The 21,152-nt window shown below is 38.0% G+C and overlaps 3 protein-coding genes across 5 annotated transcripts in view; 2 read left to right on the top strand and 1 right to left on the bottom strand.

Annotated features, from left to right (window-relative positions):
• The window catches only part of LOC107683816 (son of sevenless homolog 2-like), a 22,669-nt gene extending 17,524 nt beyond the window's left edge, over positions 1–5,145 (top strand). Inside the window, exons 20-23 of the mRNA XM_016479859.1 lie at positions 1,284–1,551; positions 2,619–2,725; positions 3,505–4,005; positions 5,041–5,145. Of these exons, the coding sequence (XP_016335345.1) occupies positions 1,284–1,551; positions 2,619–2,725; positions 3,505–4,005; positions 5,041–5,145 (981 nt within the window). The remainder of the gene's footprint in view (positions 1–1,283; positions 1,552–2,618; positions 2,726–3,504; positions 4,006–5,040) is intronic.
• On the bottom strand, positions 4,006–21,152 carry LOC107682154 (uncharacterized). Of its 3 annotated transcripts, none has more exons than XM_016478565.1 (16): positions 21,017–21,152; positions 16,440–16,505; positions 14,981–15,025; positions 14,549–14,713; positions 13,798–13,883; positions 13,546–13,715; positions 11,946–12,002; positions 11,767–11,866; positions 11,543–11,681; positions 11,033–11,137; positions 10,750–10,830; positions 9,257–9,402; positions 8,930–9,118; positions 7,399–8,047; positions 6,729–6,817; positions 4,006–5,745 (listed from the first exon to the last, which is right to left on the bottom strand). In XM_016478565.1, the coding sequence occupies exons 3-16, from the start codon at positions 15,020–15,022 to the stop codon at positions 5,658–5,660; spliced, it is 2,106 nt and encodes a 701-aa protein (XP_016334051.1). In that variant the 5' UTR covers positions 15,023–15,025; positions 16,440–16,505; positions 21,017–21,152; the 3' UTR covers positions 4,006–5,657. The 3 variants fall into 3 exon arrangements, with proteins under 3 accessions (XP_016334051.1, XP_016334005.1, XP_016334099.1); XM_016478519.1 differs by lacking the exon at positions 21,017–21,152 and adding an exon at positions 16,801–17,059; XM_016478613.1 differs by lacking the exon at positions 21,017–21,152 and adding an exon at positions 16,801–17,058 and having other exon boundaries at positions 13,546–13,682.
• cdkn3 (cyclin dependent kinase inhibitor 3) lies at positions 17,427–21,095 on the top strand. The gene is made up of 9 exons (XM_016479846.1): positions 17,427–17,458; positions 17,757–17,842; positions 17,933–17,988; positions 18,713–18,757; positions 19,548–19,648; positions 19,834–19,856; positions 20,104–20,135; positions 20,230–20,333; positions 20,425–21,095. The coding sequence occupies exons 1-9, from the start codon at positions 17,441–17,443 to the stop codon at positions 20,512–20,514; spliced, it is 555 nt and encodes a 184-aa protein (XP_016335332.1). The 5' UTR covers positions 17,427–17,440; the 3' UTR covers positions 20,515–21,095.

The raw sequence follows: 21,152 nt of genomic DNA, 5'->3' as shown, positions 1-21,152 counted from the left end.
CACTTTATTTGGCCTTCATGCATTTAGTGCATTTAGGAATCTTTAAGATTACTTACAACAGAACAGCAATGCATTTTATGGACGACCACCTAGGAGAAACGATATGATGTATCGATGCCACACGTAAAATATCGATATCTGTAGTATAAATAGGCACTTTATTTTGGCACTGTCCACATTTTCACATAATGTCCGTCTAAGCATTACCGCCAATGCGTGCATTCTCGTTCAAACTCACGTATCAGGACTCGATATAAGCACTGCCCGAAAGCACAAGGTGAGCATAAAAGACGCTCGGGATTGTTTGCGGAACAGTCGAGCGCTGTGTGAGTAGATTTCTGCGCACACATCTGAAGCGCACGCACACAGACAGCTGCGTCTACACCGCGCGAATACTAAATTGAGCTCTCTTCCGCTTTGTTATGCATGGATGAATAAATACAGACAAAATTACTTCAAAATGCGCGTTTTAATAATGGGTTTTTTTAACATTAAAGCATGTCAACATATTCTGTTACACCAAATACACAAAATAATGATCTTTAAAAAAGCATCATATGACCCCTTTAAAGTGAAAGCAAACTAATAATAAATCTAATGCTGTCAAAGAAAAATACAAGTGCTCACTGCTCCTGACTAAATAAACTTTGTAACATCAAAAATTATTGATCTATATTTAATTTATACATTGAGGACTATGCACTTATTTTACATTTGATTATTACATTTCTGTAGTGTACCTGAAAATTGATTTTAGACTGAGCTGAAAAACCTGAAAAGCACTGTTTATTGAACTTGTGTCTTTGTATTTATTTTCTGCTATTGCTTGTAATTTGGTTATCTGTAGAAAAGGTTTTTAGCACTGAGCCCATAGTAGCAGCCAGAATAGTTTTTCCAATTGTTTATTTTCTTTATTATTTAAAAAAAAGTGTAGGCCTATTTTTTTGTTGTGAATGTCCCAATTGTGGAACAGGATGTGAAAATTTCAGATAAATGTTCATGTTATATATTTTGGTTGCATTTGTGAGTTAATAAAAATGTAGATGGTTGTTTAAAATAGGTATATAATATTATAATATCGATATATCGATCGATATACTCCTGTATCGAATCGTATCGTATAATTTTTTGAGGTATCGGCAAATATCATATCGCTGGGTATGAGAATCGATATCGTATCGTGATGAACCATCCGATTTACACCCCTATTGATGAGTAAAGTGAGGTGGTTTAAGTTTATAACAGTATGTTGGTTTTACAACTGAGCGTGTTGTGTCCTTTAGCCCAGAAAGACTACGTATTCTCTGAAGTCTCCTGGCGTTCGACCAGTGCGGCAAGCATCAGGAGGAGGAGGAGGAGGGACGCTGAAAGGTCACCCAGTGCCATTAGAACGAGAACCACCTCACAAAATCACTTTCAGGAGCATTGCAGAAACAGAACCTGAGACCCCCCCTTCTCTCCCAACCTCTCCAAACACACCCACACCTCCACAGTCTGCCAGCTCTGACCTCAACTCTGTGTTCATGGAGCACGACCTGAGCAGCTCCTTTGGTGAGAGGGGAGTGGTGGTAACTCAATGGTTAAGGATCAGCTAGTAAACTTGTGCATAATTTTTTCCCTAGACATGCTTAAATGTCATTTTGTTTGTTTTTCTGCAGGTAACTACAGCATATTTGCCCCAGTTTTGCTGCCTCAGCAGGGCTCCAAACTGCGACTAAAACGGTTGCATTTGCGACCAAAAATATTAAAGAATAACCATTCGGTGTCCATAAGCTCATCAGTCAGCTAGAAAAATAACTAAAGGAGCATTTTGCTATATTTATGCGCTGTTGCATTTTTATATTTTTACTTAACCTGTTGTATGATTCAACTCCTATAAAATTGCATTTTACTAATTAAGAAAAACAGACTGAAAGTGTGAATGACATACACTCTTAAAAATAAAGGTGCTTAAAAGTTCTTCACAGAACCATTTTTGGTTCCACAAAGAACCATTCAGTCAAAGGTTCTTTAAAGAACCATCTCTTTCTCAACTTTTTATAATGTTAAAGGTTCTTTATGAAACCATTTAGACCAAAAGGTTCTTCTATGGCATCGTGAAGCAACTTTATTTTTAGGAGTGTATGACAACATTTACAGGATGCATTGAGGAGGAGCCCAAACTACACTCAGTGGCCAAGTGATGCTTATGGTCCGTGATATTGGTACAGATTCTGTGTAATAAACAATGCGTGACTATATTTCAAGTTGGAAAAGACATTTAGTTCCCACTTTAAGTGAACCTTAGTTCCCAGGTCATCTACAAGATGGATTAAAATGCTGATAAAGTCAAGAAAAGATGAGACAAACACATTACAGTATGATTGAAATGTTCAAATGTAAAAAAAAAAAAAAAAAAACTAATAATCAAATAAGTAAAACACGTTTATTCTGTGGCACCTAAAAAAAATAATTTGGTGCCTACGTTTCTTTCATATAGGAGCCAATGGCTCCTTACTCGATTTTTTTGTCTGGAGCCCTGCTCAGTCCAGTAAGTGTGAAGTCATCATTTTCCCAAAGCAGAGCTCTCCTGCTTTATGTGACGGACTGTGAGATTGTGTGTTTTCTCTCTTTGTCAGAGTCTCAGTATTTGTCGTGTGGCAGCTTACACCATTTGATTGGGGATGAGCTGCTTAAACCCCCTCCATTACCTCCCCGCAGGAAAGATACCTCTTCAGAGACCAAGGTGACTTGCATACAGTGTTGAGGAAGTTACTTTGAAACATGCTATAATGTCCACACATTGAAAATTAAAACTCCAAAAACAAACAAAAAAAGAAATTCCATTGGAAAAAAAATGTTTTTGGAGCTATAATTTACAATGCGCTGACATTGTATTTGTTTATTATATGTATCATTTTCTGTCCTGCACTTGAACCCAATTTTTGGGTCTTTTTGGTTGTGCACACCTTTTTGCATTTCTTTGAAACTATACATAATACTCATGATTTAAAGAGTTGACAACATAGCTACAAGCATATTTGAACAAAATATTTTACTACAAAATGGAATCTTTTTTAATCATTCCTTTTTGTAGGTTTTCCTATACCACTTTCCAGAATGCTTTCATTTTTGGTACTTAACGATACCTGTATATTCATTTGCATTTTTTTTAAATATAGGGTATAGAAACCAAAAGAATATCATATTAATTGGCTTAATTTGTGTAGGATTAGATGTTTTCTTCATTCATTTCAAGCTTAAATTACAACTTTCCCTATTAAAAAAAATGTAGCCCTATAAGGTAAAAAAAAGATTTAAGAAAAAGAGCACATTACTTTGAGCATTTGTGAGACTTGTGAAAATGCTTCTATTTAGTTGTATTTTGTTTTCTAATTCATTACTTAAAAAATGAATTTGTCCTCTTGCTTTACTAAGATAATATTTAGTCAGTTTCACAGGCTTTCATCATTGCATCATGTTGTGCTGTCACATTTACATGAGTGCATTCTGTCCTGTCTTAAGTTAAGTTTCAGGTCTGAAAGTCCTCCCGCCATTCCACCACGACAGCCGCCACCTCCTCGCCTGCAACCACGTGTTCCAGTGATCAATGGGCCAACAGATGGGCCGCTGCCGAGCCCTCCACCCCCTCCGCCCCGCGATCCCCTGCCAGACACACCTCCGCCAATTCCACAACGACCACCGGAGATCTTCATCAACTACCCAGTGAACATGCAGCCATCTCCAGGAGGCCGTTTCCTCTGGGACTTCACCAGCTCGCCTAGCACTCCCAACACCCCTCCTGGGACTCCCTCACCCCGTGCTCCGCCTCCCGGCACGCCTTCTCCACGCGTGCCTCGGCGCCCCTGCACGCACAGCGTCAGTCAACCCATGCTGGTCCACCTGCCCCCGCCCACTCCGGCCCCTCCCATACCACCTCGGCACAACTCCACCTCCGCGCTGCCAAAACTGCCACCCAAGACTTACAAAAGAGAACTCTCTAAATCCACACACACTCTCTCACATGTGTGTGTGTGTGTGTGTGTGTGTGTGTATATGTGTGTGTGTTTTAACAACGTTTAACCTGGAACCAGACAATCTGATGCTAATAAAAACCTGAAGACGCTCATTGCTCTTGAGGAATGTTATTATCCCTCATTTTTCACATCCGTCACGTGACGTTCAGCATGCAGAACTACGCAAGGTCATGTGCTCATCGACAGCACATTCACTGATGGAAATGCTGCTCTGAGGCCTTTCACCACCGTCAGACTCTGCTGTGGATGTTTATTTGGTTGCAGTTCAAAGGTCAACCAGGGTTCAACCCAAACACCCTCAGCACGCTTCTCTTCAGTTGCCTTTAACTCATCACCGTGACCTTGACCAGAGATTGTACCCTTCAGGTGAACTCTTGAAGTTTTGATGAGAGCTTTTTGCTTACACTATTTAAAGCCAATATGATGTCTTAGCCCCTCCCCTCAAAGGCGTACTCATCTATTCGTTGATTCATCACAATCCCCACCCCTCTTCCGATGCTTACGACCTGTGATTTCTGCACCAGACTCTTAATGTGCCTTCAATATCAGTACTGAACAAAAATTAAGTGTCTGAAAGCATTCGCCTTGACCATGCTTAGAACAAATGTCTAGACAACACGTCCATTTGTGCTCCAAGTATTCTGTACAGAGTGACATATCTGCCCTCACCTCGGCGCCGTGGTGGCCCAGATACTGATGTATCTACTGACAATCTCAGTCTGAGACCCACCGGATTCACACACTGTTGTAGAGTGTTTGGTGTGGACCAGTGTCTAGTTTGTGTGTCTTAATAGTGTGCGGTGAGCCTTTTTTGCACTTTAGGGCAGTACTGTTACAGAGAAGCAGAGGACTCAAACTCACAATCCTGTGACTTTATGACCCTGTCCTGCTAACCCCCGTCCTATGGGCTGGTCAGGACAACCGTCGGGCTGTTTCCCAAAACTCATGAACTTTCGGACACCACGCTACGGTCAGAATGTTGTATTGTATTCTATTGTAAATCACGCCTCCTGCTCTCATTCAGGTTCGCTCCATCAACCAAACAAGGTCCATACAGGAAGGGCTTCATCACCAGAGCAATTCCTATCCAATCGACCACGGAAATGGTCTCCGAGGCGATCAGCCATAGAGGGACTGCAGTGTTTTGTAGTGATGTCACATCCTGTATGTGTAGAATCTCATGCTGGCCACTCCCACAGAGATGATTGGTCAGTTGGTTTGAAGTGTTAGTAATTCCCAAAAACTCACTGTTTGTGTGTGTGTGTGTCTGTGCGTGTGTCTGCGTGTGCATTCAAAGCCTGTAACTGCTTTTGTACCATGTTCTCCATGAGACTCATTAATAAACTCGCAGTCTTATTTTCTACTGAACGTTTTTATTCCTCTGTTTATGTGCATTCTGTTACATCAAAGTGTTTATTTCTCTCTGACGGATCAAATCATGCTGGAAGACTTTTGTTGAATTTAGCTGTGGTGAGGGTGCTGGTGCTTCATGTCAATTCACAGTGAGAATAAGTCATCAATTGTAATCTCAGATATTTAAAAAAGATTCCAGTCATTTCATTGGATGAAGCAGAGAAGTTCCCTGTGTATGATTAGTTGCACCAGTGCGTAATATTAATTGTTTGCTGGCATAGGAGTGTGTCAGACTGTACTGCAGGGTCCTTCACTGTCCTCGCTGTCATGCCACACTGCTTCAGCCCGCTGAACTCCAGTCCCTCTATATGCAGATCTAAAACAACATATACACACACACATTACTACTTACTGGCATCACAATATTTTAAGTTTAGCACAGAGATAACTGCACATAATGTTATTGACATTTTTATTTGATTTCAGAAATCTTTTGGAATGGCATACTACTGGCTCTGCAGATATCTCAGATGTATTTGCAGGCTGAGAGGTAAGTGCTGTTGAATATGTAGCTAAAATGAAGTAAACACCCTAAACTAAACTGAAACTGCAGTTACACTAAAAAAGGATAATAGTAGAGAATTCTAAGCCAATTATTTGAAATGTACTTCAGAACTTTATCGTTACATGCAGTATCTTGTGCCTTTTTTTTTTTTTTTTTTTTTTTTTTTTTTTTTTTTTTTTTTTTTTTTTTTTTTTTTTTTTTTTTTTTTTTTTTTTTTTTTTTTTTTTTTTTTTTTTTTTTTTTTTTTTTTTTTTTTTTTTTACTTTAGTTAATTGATTTAAAGTCAGCATGACATAGTGAACGTCTTTTCTTTCTTATTTTGATGTATATCAGAGTGAAGTGGAAACGAGGACAGGACTTGATTTTGTCCATTGGAAATTGATGGGATCATTGAGGTTTGCTAATTGCTGTGATCTCTGTGATTGACATGTTGCTGAAGGGAAGGATTTATTGTCTTGCCTTTGTGCAGGGAGACAATGTTGTTGCCAGGGACATTTTTTTTATTAAAGATTAAGAGGGCACATTTATTTTTTATTTATTTATTTTTTAATTATGTGCATAGAAAAATAATAAACATTGCAATATTCCATTTAGAAAATAAGAATTGTACAGTTTTATTTCATGGTGATTTTAAGTATTTTACATAAATGGATGGCACCAGCATCCAAAATTAAGTGTCAAATGCAAAATAAATGGCCTTTAGTTCAAACTGAATAGATGATTAAATGTTCTGTTGTATAATGCACATTTTGGCAGGTAGAATGCTATTCTGAACGCTACCGTATGCCCCTTACCGTGATTGGTCAGTCTCTTGCTGCTGATTAATGATCTGATTGGTTGAGCTGAAAGACACAGAGTTCTCTTTTGCAGGAGTCACATCACCCTGAAAGAGGTGAGTGTTTTTGTTAGTAATGGTTCATTTGATATTTCCAGTCATTTCACATACTTATCCACTATATAGTAAGTAAAAAACAGTATGTGAAAAGAGTTGTATGTCTGACTTCATAGTATTCATAAAACAGTAGGTGAAAAGTTCCTGGATGTCTTGCTACAACTGGAATGATTCTGAAGTGACATCCAATGGACACATTACTATCCCATAAGGCCACGGGAGAGGATTTGTGAAACTGATTCAGGTAGGTCACATGACAATGACAACATGATGAATGTAGTATGTCCAGATTACATTAATAGTATACATGTACTATATGTGACCCTGGACCACAAAACCGGTCATAAGGGCCACAAAACCAGTCTTAAGTGTCAATTTTTTTGAAATTGAGATTTCTACATCATCTGAAAGCTGAATAAATAAGCTTTCCATTGATGTATGGTTTAAGATAAGACAATATTTGGTCGAGATACAACTATTTGAAAATCTGGAATCTGAGGGTGGGACAAAATAGTGATTCAGAATTGTAGGATGCAGTCGGCTTGTGCTAATTTTTGTGTAATGTCACAAACCTGTGAATAAGTTGGGTCCCAAATCGGCCGGAAGGCACTGGTGGGCATTCTGTGTGGTTTTGGGGCACGTGTCTTTCCTTGCGCCCCAATGCAAACCTCAGCAGGAATAGGAGCCCGTCTGGGAATCTGCCATTGCATGCATAAGCTTCCCCCTGCCTGCACGGCTGAAGCATTGTGAGTGTATGAAGGTTTGAGGAGAACTGGAACCTCACTGTCCTCTTCAACATCATCCTCATCATCACATGCTTCCACTCCCCTGAGCTGATTCAGAGTTTCATCTGGGCTACAGGTCGTTACAGAAGAGAAGTCAAAAACGGATGCATCAGCCACGTCGCAGTCTATGTCCCCATCATCGAGGCGATGTGACGAAGGGTACAGGTCAGATGTGTATATGCGTCCGTCGAGCCCTGGAGACCCACACACACGCACGGCCAGACCAGCCGAGGAGCTCTGACTCTTGGCAGCAGCAGTGAGGTTTCCCTCGACACCTACAGGTGGCACAGGATTCAGAAAGCGGCCGGCTTCTCTAGGATGACGAGCGAAGGGTACGCAGATGGGACCCATGAGGCTCTTCCCTGAGCTGCCATTCCACATGTACTCTGCAGTCCAGCCACCAGGGGTCAGATCACATATATGCTTATGGCCATTTCTGAGGGGAGACATCATTGTTTACTATAGGTAAGAAAAAAATTCTAATTACATTAAATTTGACTGCTGTTTACAAACGTAGTTTATATGAGGGACTTTTAAAGTCAACATGAAATTAAAATGTATATTACTTACTGATTTTACTGTGAATGATTCATCCATGTAGGTTTCATTAAAAAAAAATGAAATAGCTATATATTTTAAGACATGCTTATTCTCTGATATTATGAAAATGACATGTTGTTTGAAAATTAAATAATTGCCATTTATCTTTCCAATACAAATAATCTGTACTTGCATGCTCAAATTGATTTTGTTCAGTACATTAATACATTTAGAGTTGTTACAGTTGCTCCAAATGTTATGCCATTTTTTTCATACATTAAAGCAGCTGTAAAAGAAATGACTTAAAACTACAATCTTTTTTAAAAATTTAATTATTCAATTATTAATTCTTTATAAATTATTTAATTTTGAAAACAATTTTATGCAGATTGTACTGTCAAAGAATAATTTCAACAGCAATTCACTGTAAAAAAAATAAATAAAATTTTTTAAATATTTTAGAACTAAGTATAACTAGAAATGCCCCTGATTTTAATACTTATATTCATTTCCAGGTCTAGTAATCAAAATTAAATATATAAATCAAACGTGTGTGTTCAACAATGATAATATATTTGTATCCAATTATGAAAGTAGCTGCATTTAAATGTTTATATGGGATTGACTTGTTATTTAAGATCTGCATCATCTTTTGCAATCAGATAGAAATTGCTTTCAGATCGAGGTTGATCAGATTTTTCTTATCAGTCAGATTTTAAAAGATTATTAGGCTGCATCAAATTTTTTTCTCTAATTTCTGTATAACACGCTGGAGTACCTTAAAATGCCACTGGGCCGAGGTAGCGTCCGTGAGGTGCCAACACGACAGCATTTCCTCTGGTGTACAGTGCTGTCTATGCCTGCGCCCGCTGTGACGCTGGCTGTATCTGCATTAGTGTTGGCACAGTACTTGGTAAAAGCGGAAGGGCCACAGTCGGGGCTCTCGGCACAGCACCTGCTTCTCAAACTGCAGACACACTAAAATTAGCATCAACCACCTGCCACAAAAGCCAGTTTCATCCAGTTAAACAGAAGAGCACTTCATAAAATACACATTTACTGAAGCTTTACATGACCGACAAACCGGCAAAATAATAAGACTTACCCTTGTTCAGGCCTCTCCCCCTCTTCGCACGGCCCCGTCTTCGCCAAAGTCATATGACAGCTTGTGCAGAGGTCCCACAGCACCTGCTCGCTCTCCTGCAGTGAACACCAGTCTGCATGTCCAGCGCCAGAACTGCGTGACAGAGCCTGGTGGAAGCAGGACGTGCAATAGAGAAGATGCGATATCTTTTGTAGCAACACTGCAAATTAAAATCACTTAGAAAATAGTAGACTGCATTTTAGGCAGAAAATGTATACTGTATGTACTGAACAGCTTGAACTACTTGAACTTGCACTTCTTGTCTCAGACAGTATTGCAGTAGTGTGCAAAGCAGACCTAAGGTGGCATGAGTTCAGCAATGCGGTAATGCCATCTGGACCCTGCTCGACTGTGCTCTAGCATTCACTGCCAACTCATGGGCTACAACCCCAGTGTCACGTCTAGCATCACAACATTTTTCATATTTCTGCATTTAGAGGTTCAAGTGTCTTGACCTAAATTCAACATAACATCAGAATAGAGTCAGAATATACATTTCAGCACTGACTGAAACTAAAGATTCTTGACCTGTTGACTGTGTCTATGTCATGCTGTCGATCACCATAGAAAATGATTAAGATTCACTTAGTAAAAAAAAACTAAAGTTTGAAGTAATATACTTATAATGGAAGCTCAACAAATACAATGTATATAGTACTTTTGTAAAAAAAATTAATACTTCTATATTAAGGGACACTAAAGGAACACATCAAACTGATCAAAAGTGACAGTAAAGACTTTTAGACTGTTACAAAATGTTTCTCTTTCAAATAAACACTGTTCTTTTGACATTTCTATTCATCAAACAATCCTGAAAAAAGTATCTCAGTTTCCAAAAAAATATTAAGCAGCACAACTGTTTCAATAATAATAGGAAATGTTTCTTTAACAAAAAATCATATCAAATCATATCAGAATGTTTTCTGAAGGGCTGACTGAAACTTCAGCTTTGCCATCACAGGAATAACTTATATTTTAAAACAAATGGGGAAAAAAACAGATTATAATAATATTTAATATATAATAATATATAAAAAACATTAAAATATCTTAATGACCCCAAACCTTTGAACGGTCGTATATATGAGATATTAAATTAATAATAGCTGTTTTAAGTTACAGTAGGGTATGTTGTGACAGCTACTATAGCATTAATCACTGCATAAATCAGATCTTTATATTACTAAATGTTTAAACATTTATAAAATGTTTTAAAATTATTTTTACAATGCATACAGGATCCAGTAATCATGGATTTCCAGACCCAAAGTTTACAATCCCTTTTTTTCCCCTATGAAAATCTCTGCTGTCTACATAAAACAAACACATCACGGGTAACGCATAAGTTCATGCACCTAGAATAGATAAAAATAACAAGCACTTTGTGTGTGTGTTACTGCTAACATATTTTTCATTCATTTTTATCAAGTTTATTCTGCAAGTATGTGACTCACCTGTATGATGTTCAGGTATTTGTGGATGCGGGAAACAGGAGCAAATAGTAGTGAAAGCAATCTGAAACTCTCTTTCTTCTCCTAGCAGAAAAACAGAAATAAACACATAAAACCAATATTGTGCAAAGACTTGCACTTAGATATAACTGGGCCTGGTTGCTGTAGACTCATTTGATAGTTCCTTGCAGCCTGCAGAACTTTCACTACTGCTGAGCTAAACACACAACAGTCATCACTGTGTGCGCTTAAGCATATTTCATAACATGAAAGAGGAATATTTTGCCTGTGCATTTTGTGGGTTGCTGTGGGGTGAAGTTGTACTGATCTCTGTTCTCAGGACAGTTCCCAGACTGGCCACATATCCAAGATATGCATCAGAGAAAGACTTCTGCAGAAGGACAAACAATGAAATTATGAAAACAGTAATATTGTAAAATATTGTTACAATTTAAAATAACTGTTTTCTATTCTAATACATTTTAAAATGTGATTTATTCCTGTGTTGCAAAGCTGAATTTTGAGCATCATTACTCCAGTCTTCAGTGTCACTTCAGAAATCATTCTAATGTGTTGATTTGCTGCTCAAGAAACATTCATTATTATCAATGTTGAAAACACTTGTGCTGCTTCACATTTTGGGGAAAATGTGATATTTAGGATTGTTTGATGAATAGAAAGTTCAAAAACAGCATTCTATATTAGCTTTTTTTAACAATGTAAAAGACTTTACTGTCACTTTTGATCAATTTAAAACGGGACTACATATGATTATTTTAGTAGTCAATGGCATTACATTGTTCTGTCCAGTAAGGTTAAGGAAAGCATCCCCTGCAGCACAGCTTCTCTCATCGGTGGTCAGTCGTTCTTCTAGGATGTTACAAAACAGCAGGTGGCGCTGTAGCATCTGATCGATATGCTTTACAAATGCCACACTGTCTCACAAACACACAAATACACTTGTTATAGTGTGTGATAAAGAGATGACATGAAACGGTGATAATGATTATAGTTCTCTACTTTTGCTCAGCAGATTTGTATTTCTCATAGAGTTGATTCAAACTAGACACATAATCGCGTTCAGACTGCAACAGCATCTCCACCACACCCCGCCTCCTGCCTGACACAAAGAGACAGAGACATGAGGATCCACATGTGAATGCTGAGCAGTTAAAAGGTTTGGGGAACAGATTATTTACCCCGCCGTAGGCAGCTGTTTGTTAGAGAATCTGTGCCAGAGGAAAGAGAATCTCCACCTGAAACAGTAAACAAAATTGGCTGTACTGTGATTGCACTGTTTAAGCATTTTTTAATATCATTTACATCGCCTTAATTGATTTCAGCCACATATTATGTATTACGTAACATTTTCTTTCAATATATTAAAGCTACACTATGTAACTTTTGGCCCTCTATAGCAGCTGTAGCATAAAATACAAGTTACTTCAGGAGAAACACTGTTTTAGTAATTACGCATGTTGTGCTTGGGCACTGCTATTTTGTGAGGATGATTCTGATGGCTTGAGGTGCAAACGTTTGGCAATGCTGACATTACTAAGTAGGGTGATCATACATCCTCTTTTTCCGGAACATGTCCTGGCTGGGAATTCTAAATTGAAGAATTAGTGCTTGTTTGTCATTTCTCCGATCACAAATGCAGACATGGTTTTATGTTTACGCGGCGCGATGCAAGGCAACGTGGAAAAAGACAGTACAAGTCATTATAATCCGTAATTATGTCCCCACTGGATGCAACAAATGCCTTGTTTATAATGGGTTTTATTGTTTTTGTCTCGTCGCGCCGGGACACTGCATCACAGTATGTTAAGGGGAGTAACATTTCTGTCACACGCTTGAGGTATTCAGCCAATCACAACACACTGGATAGCTGGCCAATCAGAGCACACCTCGCTTTTCAGACCGATGAGCTTTGTAAAAATCGACAAATACTTGAAAAACATGGGAACACACACAGACGAATGATAAAAGTATGCATTTAACCGGCCCAAGCATTCTAAAATATAAACAATTATTATAGGCTTACCATAGTGATTTAAAGGTGCAGTAAGCGATTTCTGAGAAATGCTGTTGATATTTGAAATCACCAAAACAAACACACCCCTACCCAAAAGAATCACACCCCTATCTTGCCTCCGCCTCCAAATTTCTGAACATGCTATTCAGCACAGGCACCACCCCCATCACTACTGGACACGCCCCTTACTGGTGATTGGCTACAAGTGTGTTTTGGTGCTCGGTCTGATCCACTTTCAACAGCGTTTCTCAGAAATCGCTTACTGCACCTTTAAGGACAAAACACAGTTTGGAGGATGATTGTTCTCACTCATTATGAACATTTTGATAATTTTGAGCAGAAAAAGTTACATAGCTGTAGCTTTAACATATATTTAAAAATATATATTTTAGGGTATGTTTACACAACATGATTGTACTAAAAACAGAAAAGTTTTTCCTTTCCGTTTTTGAAAAGTTACGTGTACAGATGACAACATTGTCAAAATGATCCCCGTTTTCACAGATTCGTGAAAACGACTAAAAATGCTGTATTAGGCATGCCAGGCCAGTAGTTGGCAATGTCCCTTTTTAAAGAAACCATGCGCCTGCAAACATATGCATTCCAGTAGACTGAACATGTAATATGCATGCACATGACTTCACCGTTTTCACAAATTTGTGTTTTTGTAGTCTGTATTGTTTTCAAAAACTTGCACTTTGAAACCCTTTATTAAAAATCCCTTTTTTTTTTCTTTTTTTTACCCCCAAAAAATGAAAGCTCACCTGAATTCTGTCTGGCCCATTGCCACACCTGTAATCCCTGCAGGTAACAGTGTATGAGGAAATCTCCACCCACAGATGAAAGGGGAGGAGCCTCTGCAGCACCATTAATCTGTCCACTACGGTCATCCACTCCATTACTGCATTCACACATACACACATCAGCACTCACACTGTAACACAGTGTAACACAGTTTCAATCATACTTTAAATGTAAATTTATGCATGTCAGTGTGTGTGTGTGTGTGTGTTTACTTCTCTCTTCCTGGATTCTCTGGTGGCTTTCTTTCTTGTGCCTCGCCGAGTTGACGAAACTGACAACGTACCTCCTCCAGCTCCTCCTAAAGAGACACACATGAAAACATAACTACGACAAACACATAAGGAGTGCTTCTCATTTCTTATTTGCGTATCCTCGTTTCCTTTACTCGCTTCCTTTCCTCATGTCTTAGCTCCACCCCCCTTAGGATGAGAGGGAAAGATACAAGAAAATGAGGAAGGAGGAATCAAAGGAGAGCTTATTTGTACATTGGAATATTCTTGATTACTCAAGCGTCACTTCAAAGTGTCATCAAATGCGCTCAGGTGATCTACCCTTATGTTGTTAAAGTTTAGTTATTTAAGACATTCATTATAAATATTCATAAAGCAAGATACCGTGTTGAAATATATGAGACGTGTGGTTTATTTAAACTGCAAAAGCAAAACATAAATTGAAATTATTATTACAGATGTGAAGGGGGAGGAGAATTTATACATGCGTCAAGTTTTTCGACAAGAAAGACTTCCGCAAAAGATACACCTGTGTATCCTCGCTTAAAGCTCCTCGTTCCTCACCTCCTCGTGGTGCAATTAGAGATTTGAGATGTCTTTCAAGATGGCTAACTTTGATTAGTTTCCGGATCTCGGGCTTGAGGATGGAGGAGCAAGGAAACGAGGAAGCATCAGTTTGAGGATTTTGAAGCACCCATAGAACAGATTTTACAAGACAGGTGTCTGATCTCACCTTGAGGGACAGCACCAGACTCTCTAGGTGAAGGGAGCGCTTGTTGCAGCCATGTCTTGTGTCCTCCAGCTGGCTCTGCAGCTCAGTGTCTCCCTGCTGAATCTGATTCAGCTCCAGCAGTGCACGAGAAAACCCTGCCCGCAACTCACACACCATGCCCTGAACCTGAACACAACACATCCACATTTTATGCAGATTGCACTGTCAAAGAACAATTTCTATCCAGTTTGATATTTTTGAGTATAGCTAGAAATGTCCATGATTTTAAGACTTGTATTAGTTTCCATGACTTTTTCAGGCCTAGTAATCACAAGTAATTACACATACTAACCAAAAATGTCTTTTTAACAGACATATAAATGTTTACAATGCTCATATACATTTCTTGTTATTTTTCAAAGCTGTTGAAGAAAGTCAGTGTGTATTTGTTACCTTAGAGATCTCCCTCTCCAGTTCTCCCTCATGAGATTTCATTTTCTGTGTGAGGATACACAAACATCATTTAACACACAGTCTCAAAGGTTTGTAAACATTCTCTGTGGAGAGTCTTTATTTGGCAGATGACCGCCGAGATTTATGTTGGTGTAGTAAGATACACAACAGTTCAGTTCTTATGTCTGATGCTTGCTAAGCAGATCGAATCCATTTTATGTTTCATAAGAAGTTAGTCACTACAAGAAGCGATCTGTGATCATCTAATCCATTGTATATTTTTTTAAGAGGTTAGTCACCAGAAGAATACTACTTATCCATTTTTTTTAACAAATTATCACTACAAGAATAGTAACCCATGATCATCTTATCCAAGTGTGTGTCATCACACTGTTAAAAATTTTAATATGAAGTTACAGTATATTCCAGGTTAATATTTGCATTACTTTCACAGTAGTTTCACAGTGGGACTTCTCTTGTATCTAACTGCACTCTCAGAAATTTCTTCTAAACAAACAGCATCATTCTGTGTTTCCACAGTGCAGATGTACTCTGAAGGCACCCAGCATGCAATGCAGCATGAATAGATCATGCTGTAGAGTTTTTTTTGTTTATTGTTGGTTTTATTTGTGCTATTGAACTTGTTTTTGGTTCACTTATAGCAGTTTGTGTTGTTTGTTTATTTTGTAATGTTGGTTTATGTTGTAAGTGTTTTGTTTTGTGTGTCGAGTATTGATGTCACATCTTTCAAAAATGTTTCTCAGCAGTTGCTTCACTATTGTGAAAGATCCATCCACAAACAGTTATGAATATGAAAAAAGTAACTGATTAATCTTCATGCTTAAATAATGCTAAAATCAAATCTTCATGTTCATGCAAATAATATTTTGTTAAAGTCAGGGAGTTTGTTTATTTCATATTCTAGTTTGTCATCATTTTGACAAATATTTTCATTTGTCACACTTCTGACATGACTTGATCAGAAATTTGAATATGACTATGCAAGGTCAAAGAGCCCAAACAAATGGGATCATCAATCACCATTATGGTGACTTCAAAACAATTACAGTAGTAAACAACTACATTTCTCATAGTGGCACAGTTAAAGACACTTTTATAATGTGAATTCACAGTAAAACAAAAGCAGTAAATTACTGTGATGTTAGCATCATTCTACTGTTCATTCACAGTCATTTGTAAGAAAATGACCCAGCATGCATTGATTTCACAGTAAATTTCTGACTACTGTAATTTACTGTAAAATAATACTCTTTAATCCCGTAAATTCATGGCAATTTTTTTTTACAGTGCATGAATAAAACCTGAAATCACCCATAGCATGAGAACAAATCTTCAAATAAATAATCAAGTTATTAGTAAAGATAATCTAAAAATGCAGAAAGGGTTGGGTGACTGTTTCTGATGAATGTGAAACCAAGGCGCACGCTTGTGTTTTTACCTAGAGCTGGTCGCCCTGTCAGCGATTCCCAAGTGGGGGGAAAGATACCTGCCAAAGAGCTCCACCCTACAGCAGAGTGAAAAAGATGTAAAAATTATTAGTTTAATTTTTTCCAAAAATATTTTCATAATATTCTACTTTCCTAAACAGTTTACAGTTGTACATTACAGATTTGTCCTATCAAAAATGTAAGTAGCAGCCTGAAAACGACACAAGAGTAATTCAAAAAATGTAGTATTTCAGCCTATTCATCAACCCAAATCTTAATAATCAAACTAAGGTAATTACTATTAATATAAATAATAATACTAGTAAGAAATTAAAGAATGTACGAAAGTATGTACAGCGCGCGCTCACTTACCAGAAAGAAAATCTTCAAGATTTCTTTTTAAGCTTAAATGTTATTCCATTTCTTTGACATAGCGACAACCTCATGTTTTAGTCGTTCAGTATCACTGCGCTCTTGTGTCCCGGTGCCCGGTTTATCTGGTGTCGTGCACTGCGTCTGTCCGACTGCGGGAGGAGAAACCGAACACTCGGGAACATTCACGCGCTCCTGCGCAGTCAGCAAAAGAGCAGTTTTTCGGCTGATTAGAGCTCCATTTGACTTCCACTCACATATCAGAGGTCTAGAATGCACTGAGATGATTAGGGACTCTGCACGTGCTTTGTGATTATTTTAACTTTGGTCAAAATAGTTTATTCAATAACCCAGATATTATTTGTTTTATTATACCTTTGAATAAATACGCACATTGCCGTAGCCCACGCCGAAAAAGCCGAAAAACGAATCGAGCCTACGTCTCATAAATATTTAATCCCCAGAATAAGCGAAACTGCCGGGAGGGCGTGTCTTATACAAACAGAGGCGTGGTTTTCAAACACGTTCAACATGATTGGACGAGTCCTTTAAGTATGTTTTAAATAGCCGCGCATGCGCAGTGCGGAGTGGTGTGTCTCGGTGAGTTCGGTTGTTGATTCTCTCTGTCGCTGACCATCTCATGTTTGCATGTAGAAATGTAATGCTTCTTTTGAATAACTTCGAGGTGTCGAGTGCGTAAATAGAATTAGTTGTGCTAACGAGAATATGAATATATGAACCTTTAGTAATGTCTCACTCACAGCATATGATGCTTTTATTTCTCATAAATTTACACTGAAACAATCTAAATTTCTCAGTCCCACTCCTACATGATAAGCAAAGCCATCAGAACAAGCTGCTGTTTGGATATCAGTTTCACATTACAGTTCTCATATGTCAGTGTCCGGGTTGATTAATGATCTTGGTGTCATTACACTTGTGTGTATGTATGCTAGACTGGGGCAATGAGGACAAGTGAGTTTGATTCATCTGACGAAGAGGACTTTGGTGAAGAGGAAGCTACACCTTTTCAGATCTCATGGTGAGCAAAACATACATATACTTCCTCAACAGCTGGAGAAATATTCATAGATTGAGTGATTTGTGGTTCGTGTGTGTGTTTGTTGTGCAGGTTGTCTCTGTCAGTGGTGGAGTGTTCCCAGTCTCTTGGCATTTGTTCCTTACCTGGTATGAATAATGTCTCTTTGTGTGCTCATTACAGGAGAGTGAACTGCCTGTCAGAAATCATAGCACGTCAGCTCTTAACCGCGGCTTGTGTACTGCATCATCACTGTGATCACGCGATTCTGTTGCCCTTTCGGGCTTGAACTGATGGTAAAACTAACAACATAATTAACTGCCTTGTCTGTTGCCCTTTCGGGCTTGAACTGATGGTAAAACTAACGACATAATTAACTGCCTTGATATTTACTTTTAAAGCTGAAGCTGCGATTATGGTAAGGGGCGTTACATTTCCAACGTGTGCTTGTGGTGTTCGGCCAATCACAATGCACTGGGTCAGCTGGCCAATCAGAGCAGACTGCGCTTGTCAAGTGTTTGAGAGAGGCGGGGCATAGATGACCTACAATAATGTACAGTATTTGAAAAATAATGTGTTTTTTGAACATTAAAGCATGTCAACATATTCTGTTACACCAAATACACAAAATAATGATCTTTATAATAGCATCATATGACCCCTTTAAGAAAAATAATAATTGTATTTTACAGTACAACTGTAAAATTACAATACTAATACTAATTTAAACCAAACTAAAAACACTAGGTCTTGAGCTACTTGTGCATAAATTAACACAGTGCCGTGGTTCACTATGAATAATCGCACTAAGCCATAACATGATGTCACTTTTATTTCTATTAATCATGCAGCCCTAATTTCTGCTCATTTCAGGATGCAGATATAAAGAAATCAGAAGAAACCTGCAGAAAGATGTTGGTGAGTCTATCTGTCACACGTATACAGTAATGGTCTAAACCAGTGGTTCTTGACTGATTGATTACAGATCTGTTCTGATTGGTTTGCGAAGGAGCAAGGTAAAATCAGTGCCAAATTCATATAATAAAATTCAACTAACTTTTTGATCATGAATAATTAGGATAGCAAAATAAAGTCTTTTTAACTTTTAAAGGTGAGACCAGAACACAGTTACCAATCAAATTCCATGGTATTTAGGCACAAATTCTTGTCAGTTATTTAAAGGTAGTCAAATTAGTCAGATACAAAAATTGAGAGGTTCTTTGGCATCCTCTCGTCCTCAAAAATAAATAAATAAAAATACCTTCCAGACTCGTTCAATTTTAATGAACATCGCAGCAATTTGCAAATGACAATCAGTTCCCTGGTGGACAAAATTGAGTCTCGTCCTACCTTTTTTTTTCTTGTTCAAGAAGCCGTTTCATTTGGATATGTCACAATAAGGGAGAAAAGACCACCATTATTTCCATTTCATGTTGTTGACATGAGTTTATTTGCATGAATAAAAATGTTGTGCAGTGAATTATTAGAAAATTCAAGAGGCTTCAACAAACCAGGTTATTTTTCCTATTCAGTCTATGCCATGATGTTTTTGCATTTAGCAGGGCCTCTTTGTAGTAATATTAATACATTTCAGTGTTTGGATATTTTAAGGATATTTTTGTTTTTCCTGAGTACAATTTTTTTGGTTCACCGCTTGATGTCCTGACTGTGATTTATCTTGTGTGTGTGTGTGTGTGTGTGTGTGTAGCGGAGATGCGTGATCAGGGTGTGGAGGACGTGTTTGTGTTCTGTACCAGAGGAGAGCTGGTGCGCTACAGGGTGCCCTGTCTGTTAGAGGTTTATTCTCAAGTCTTTGCAACTTCAGGGATCTTATCTATGCACAATCAGCTTGTAACACTCCAAAGAGAAAGGAAAACTTGAAATCGCATCATATGACCCCTTTAAATAAACAATAAATGCAACTGTTTTCAACATTCATAATAATGATGAATGTCCTTGAGCACCAAATCAGCCTATTAAAATTATTTCTTAAGGATCATGTGCTTAAAATTCAATTGTGCTATAACTTTTAATTGCTATTACTATTAATGAATTTATTGTTGTTATTAATAAATTCTATTTTAAAATAGAAATCAGTAATTTTAAATTGTAATTATTTCACAATATTACTGATTTTACTACTTTACTGCAGCCTTGGTGAGAATAAGAGACTTAATTTTAGAATACACACACACACACATACATACATATATATATATATATATATGAAAATATTTTAATTGTGTGCTTTTATTCCTCCACAGTTGTTATGGAGGCCTGGGACGCTCAGGGTTAAGTAAGTATCAAATGCTCAAACAGGGTGCAATGTCACAATCAATATCAGTCTTGTGTGTGTGATTAGGAGTTTAACTTATGCTTCATTGTCACAGTTGCTGCATGTTTGCTGCTGCAGCTGTCTGTCTCCATGACGCCCAGTGCTGCTCTAGAGATCCTGAGGGAGCTGAGAGGAGGCGGAGCCATTCAGACCATCAAGGTAAGAGACAACATCCAAAAACCTAAATGCATCACTTCCCCTAACTGTACAGCTAAGCTGTTAATAATGTTTTCTTATTTGTCTCTTATAGCAATACAACTTCCTTCATGAGTTTCGTGAGAAGTTTGAAGCATATCAAGAAACCAAAGAGCGGCTTTCAGAGAGATCAGTGTCCCGATGATCAACCTGACATCCAGATGATGTAAAAGCAGAAAAAAAGACAAATTACTCTAATTGGTGTTTTTGCTCTATAGATTTCCTCTACTTTATGAATGCATTTGTTTCTTTTCTGATGGCACTTTAAAAATTCTGTATTTTTATAAGTCGATCTAATAATGTGCTTAATATATAACTTTAATTTTGCAATTAAATGGGTCTTGTTCAGTAAGTGAGTCTCCTGTGTGTGAGAAACACTTGTCGGAAATTATCAACACCCAAACAAACAATTTTGTGAATATGTGTGTGTGTGTGTGTGCTGAAACAAACTGTGTTTGAACATAGTCCTGGCTGTGTAAATAAGGGAAAAAACAAAGTGGATTGGACTGTTCAGAACGAGCACCATAACACTCTTGTAGCTAATCAGCAATAGGGGCGTTTACGCTCATGATGGGGAGGAGAGAGCGTGAGCAAGCGGGAGATTTGACTAGACTGTTGAAGAAGAGATGGCTGAGACATTAACTTACCTAGATCAAAATTCAGAGGAATATCATTGGAAAAAGAAAGCTTACAATCAGGCAAACTCTCAGACCCGTGTTAATATGGGATAAGCTTTCCGGCGCTGGAGAGACATTAGAGAGACGGGGAGTTGAAAACGGACAC

Source organism: Sinocyclocheilus anshuiensis, unplaced genomic scaffold, assembly GCF_001515605.1.
Source record: "Sinocyclocheilus anshuiensis isolate Anshui unplaced genomic scaffold, SAMN03320099.WGS_v1.1 scaffold413, whole genome shotgun sequence".
Classification (NCBI taxonomy): Eukaryota; Metazoa; Chordata; class Actinopteri; order Cypriniformes; family Cyprinidae; genus Sinocyclocheilus; species Sinocyclocheilus anshuiensis.
Note: the sequence above shows the minus strand (reverse complement) of the source record. Positions and strands in the feature narration are given on the sequence as shown.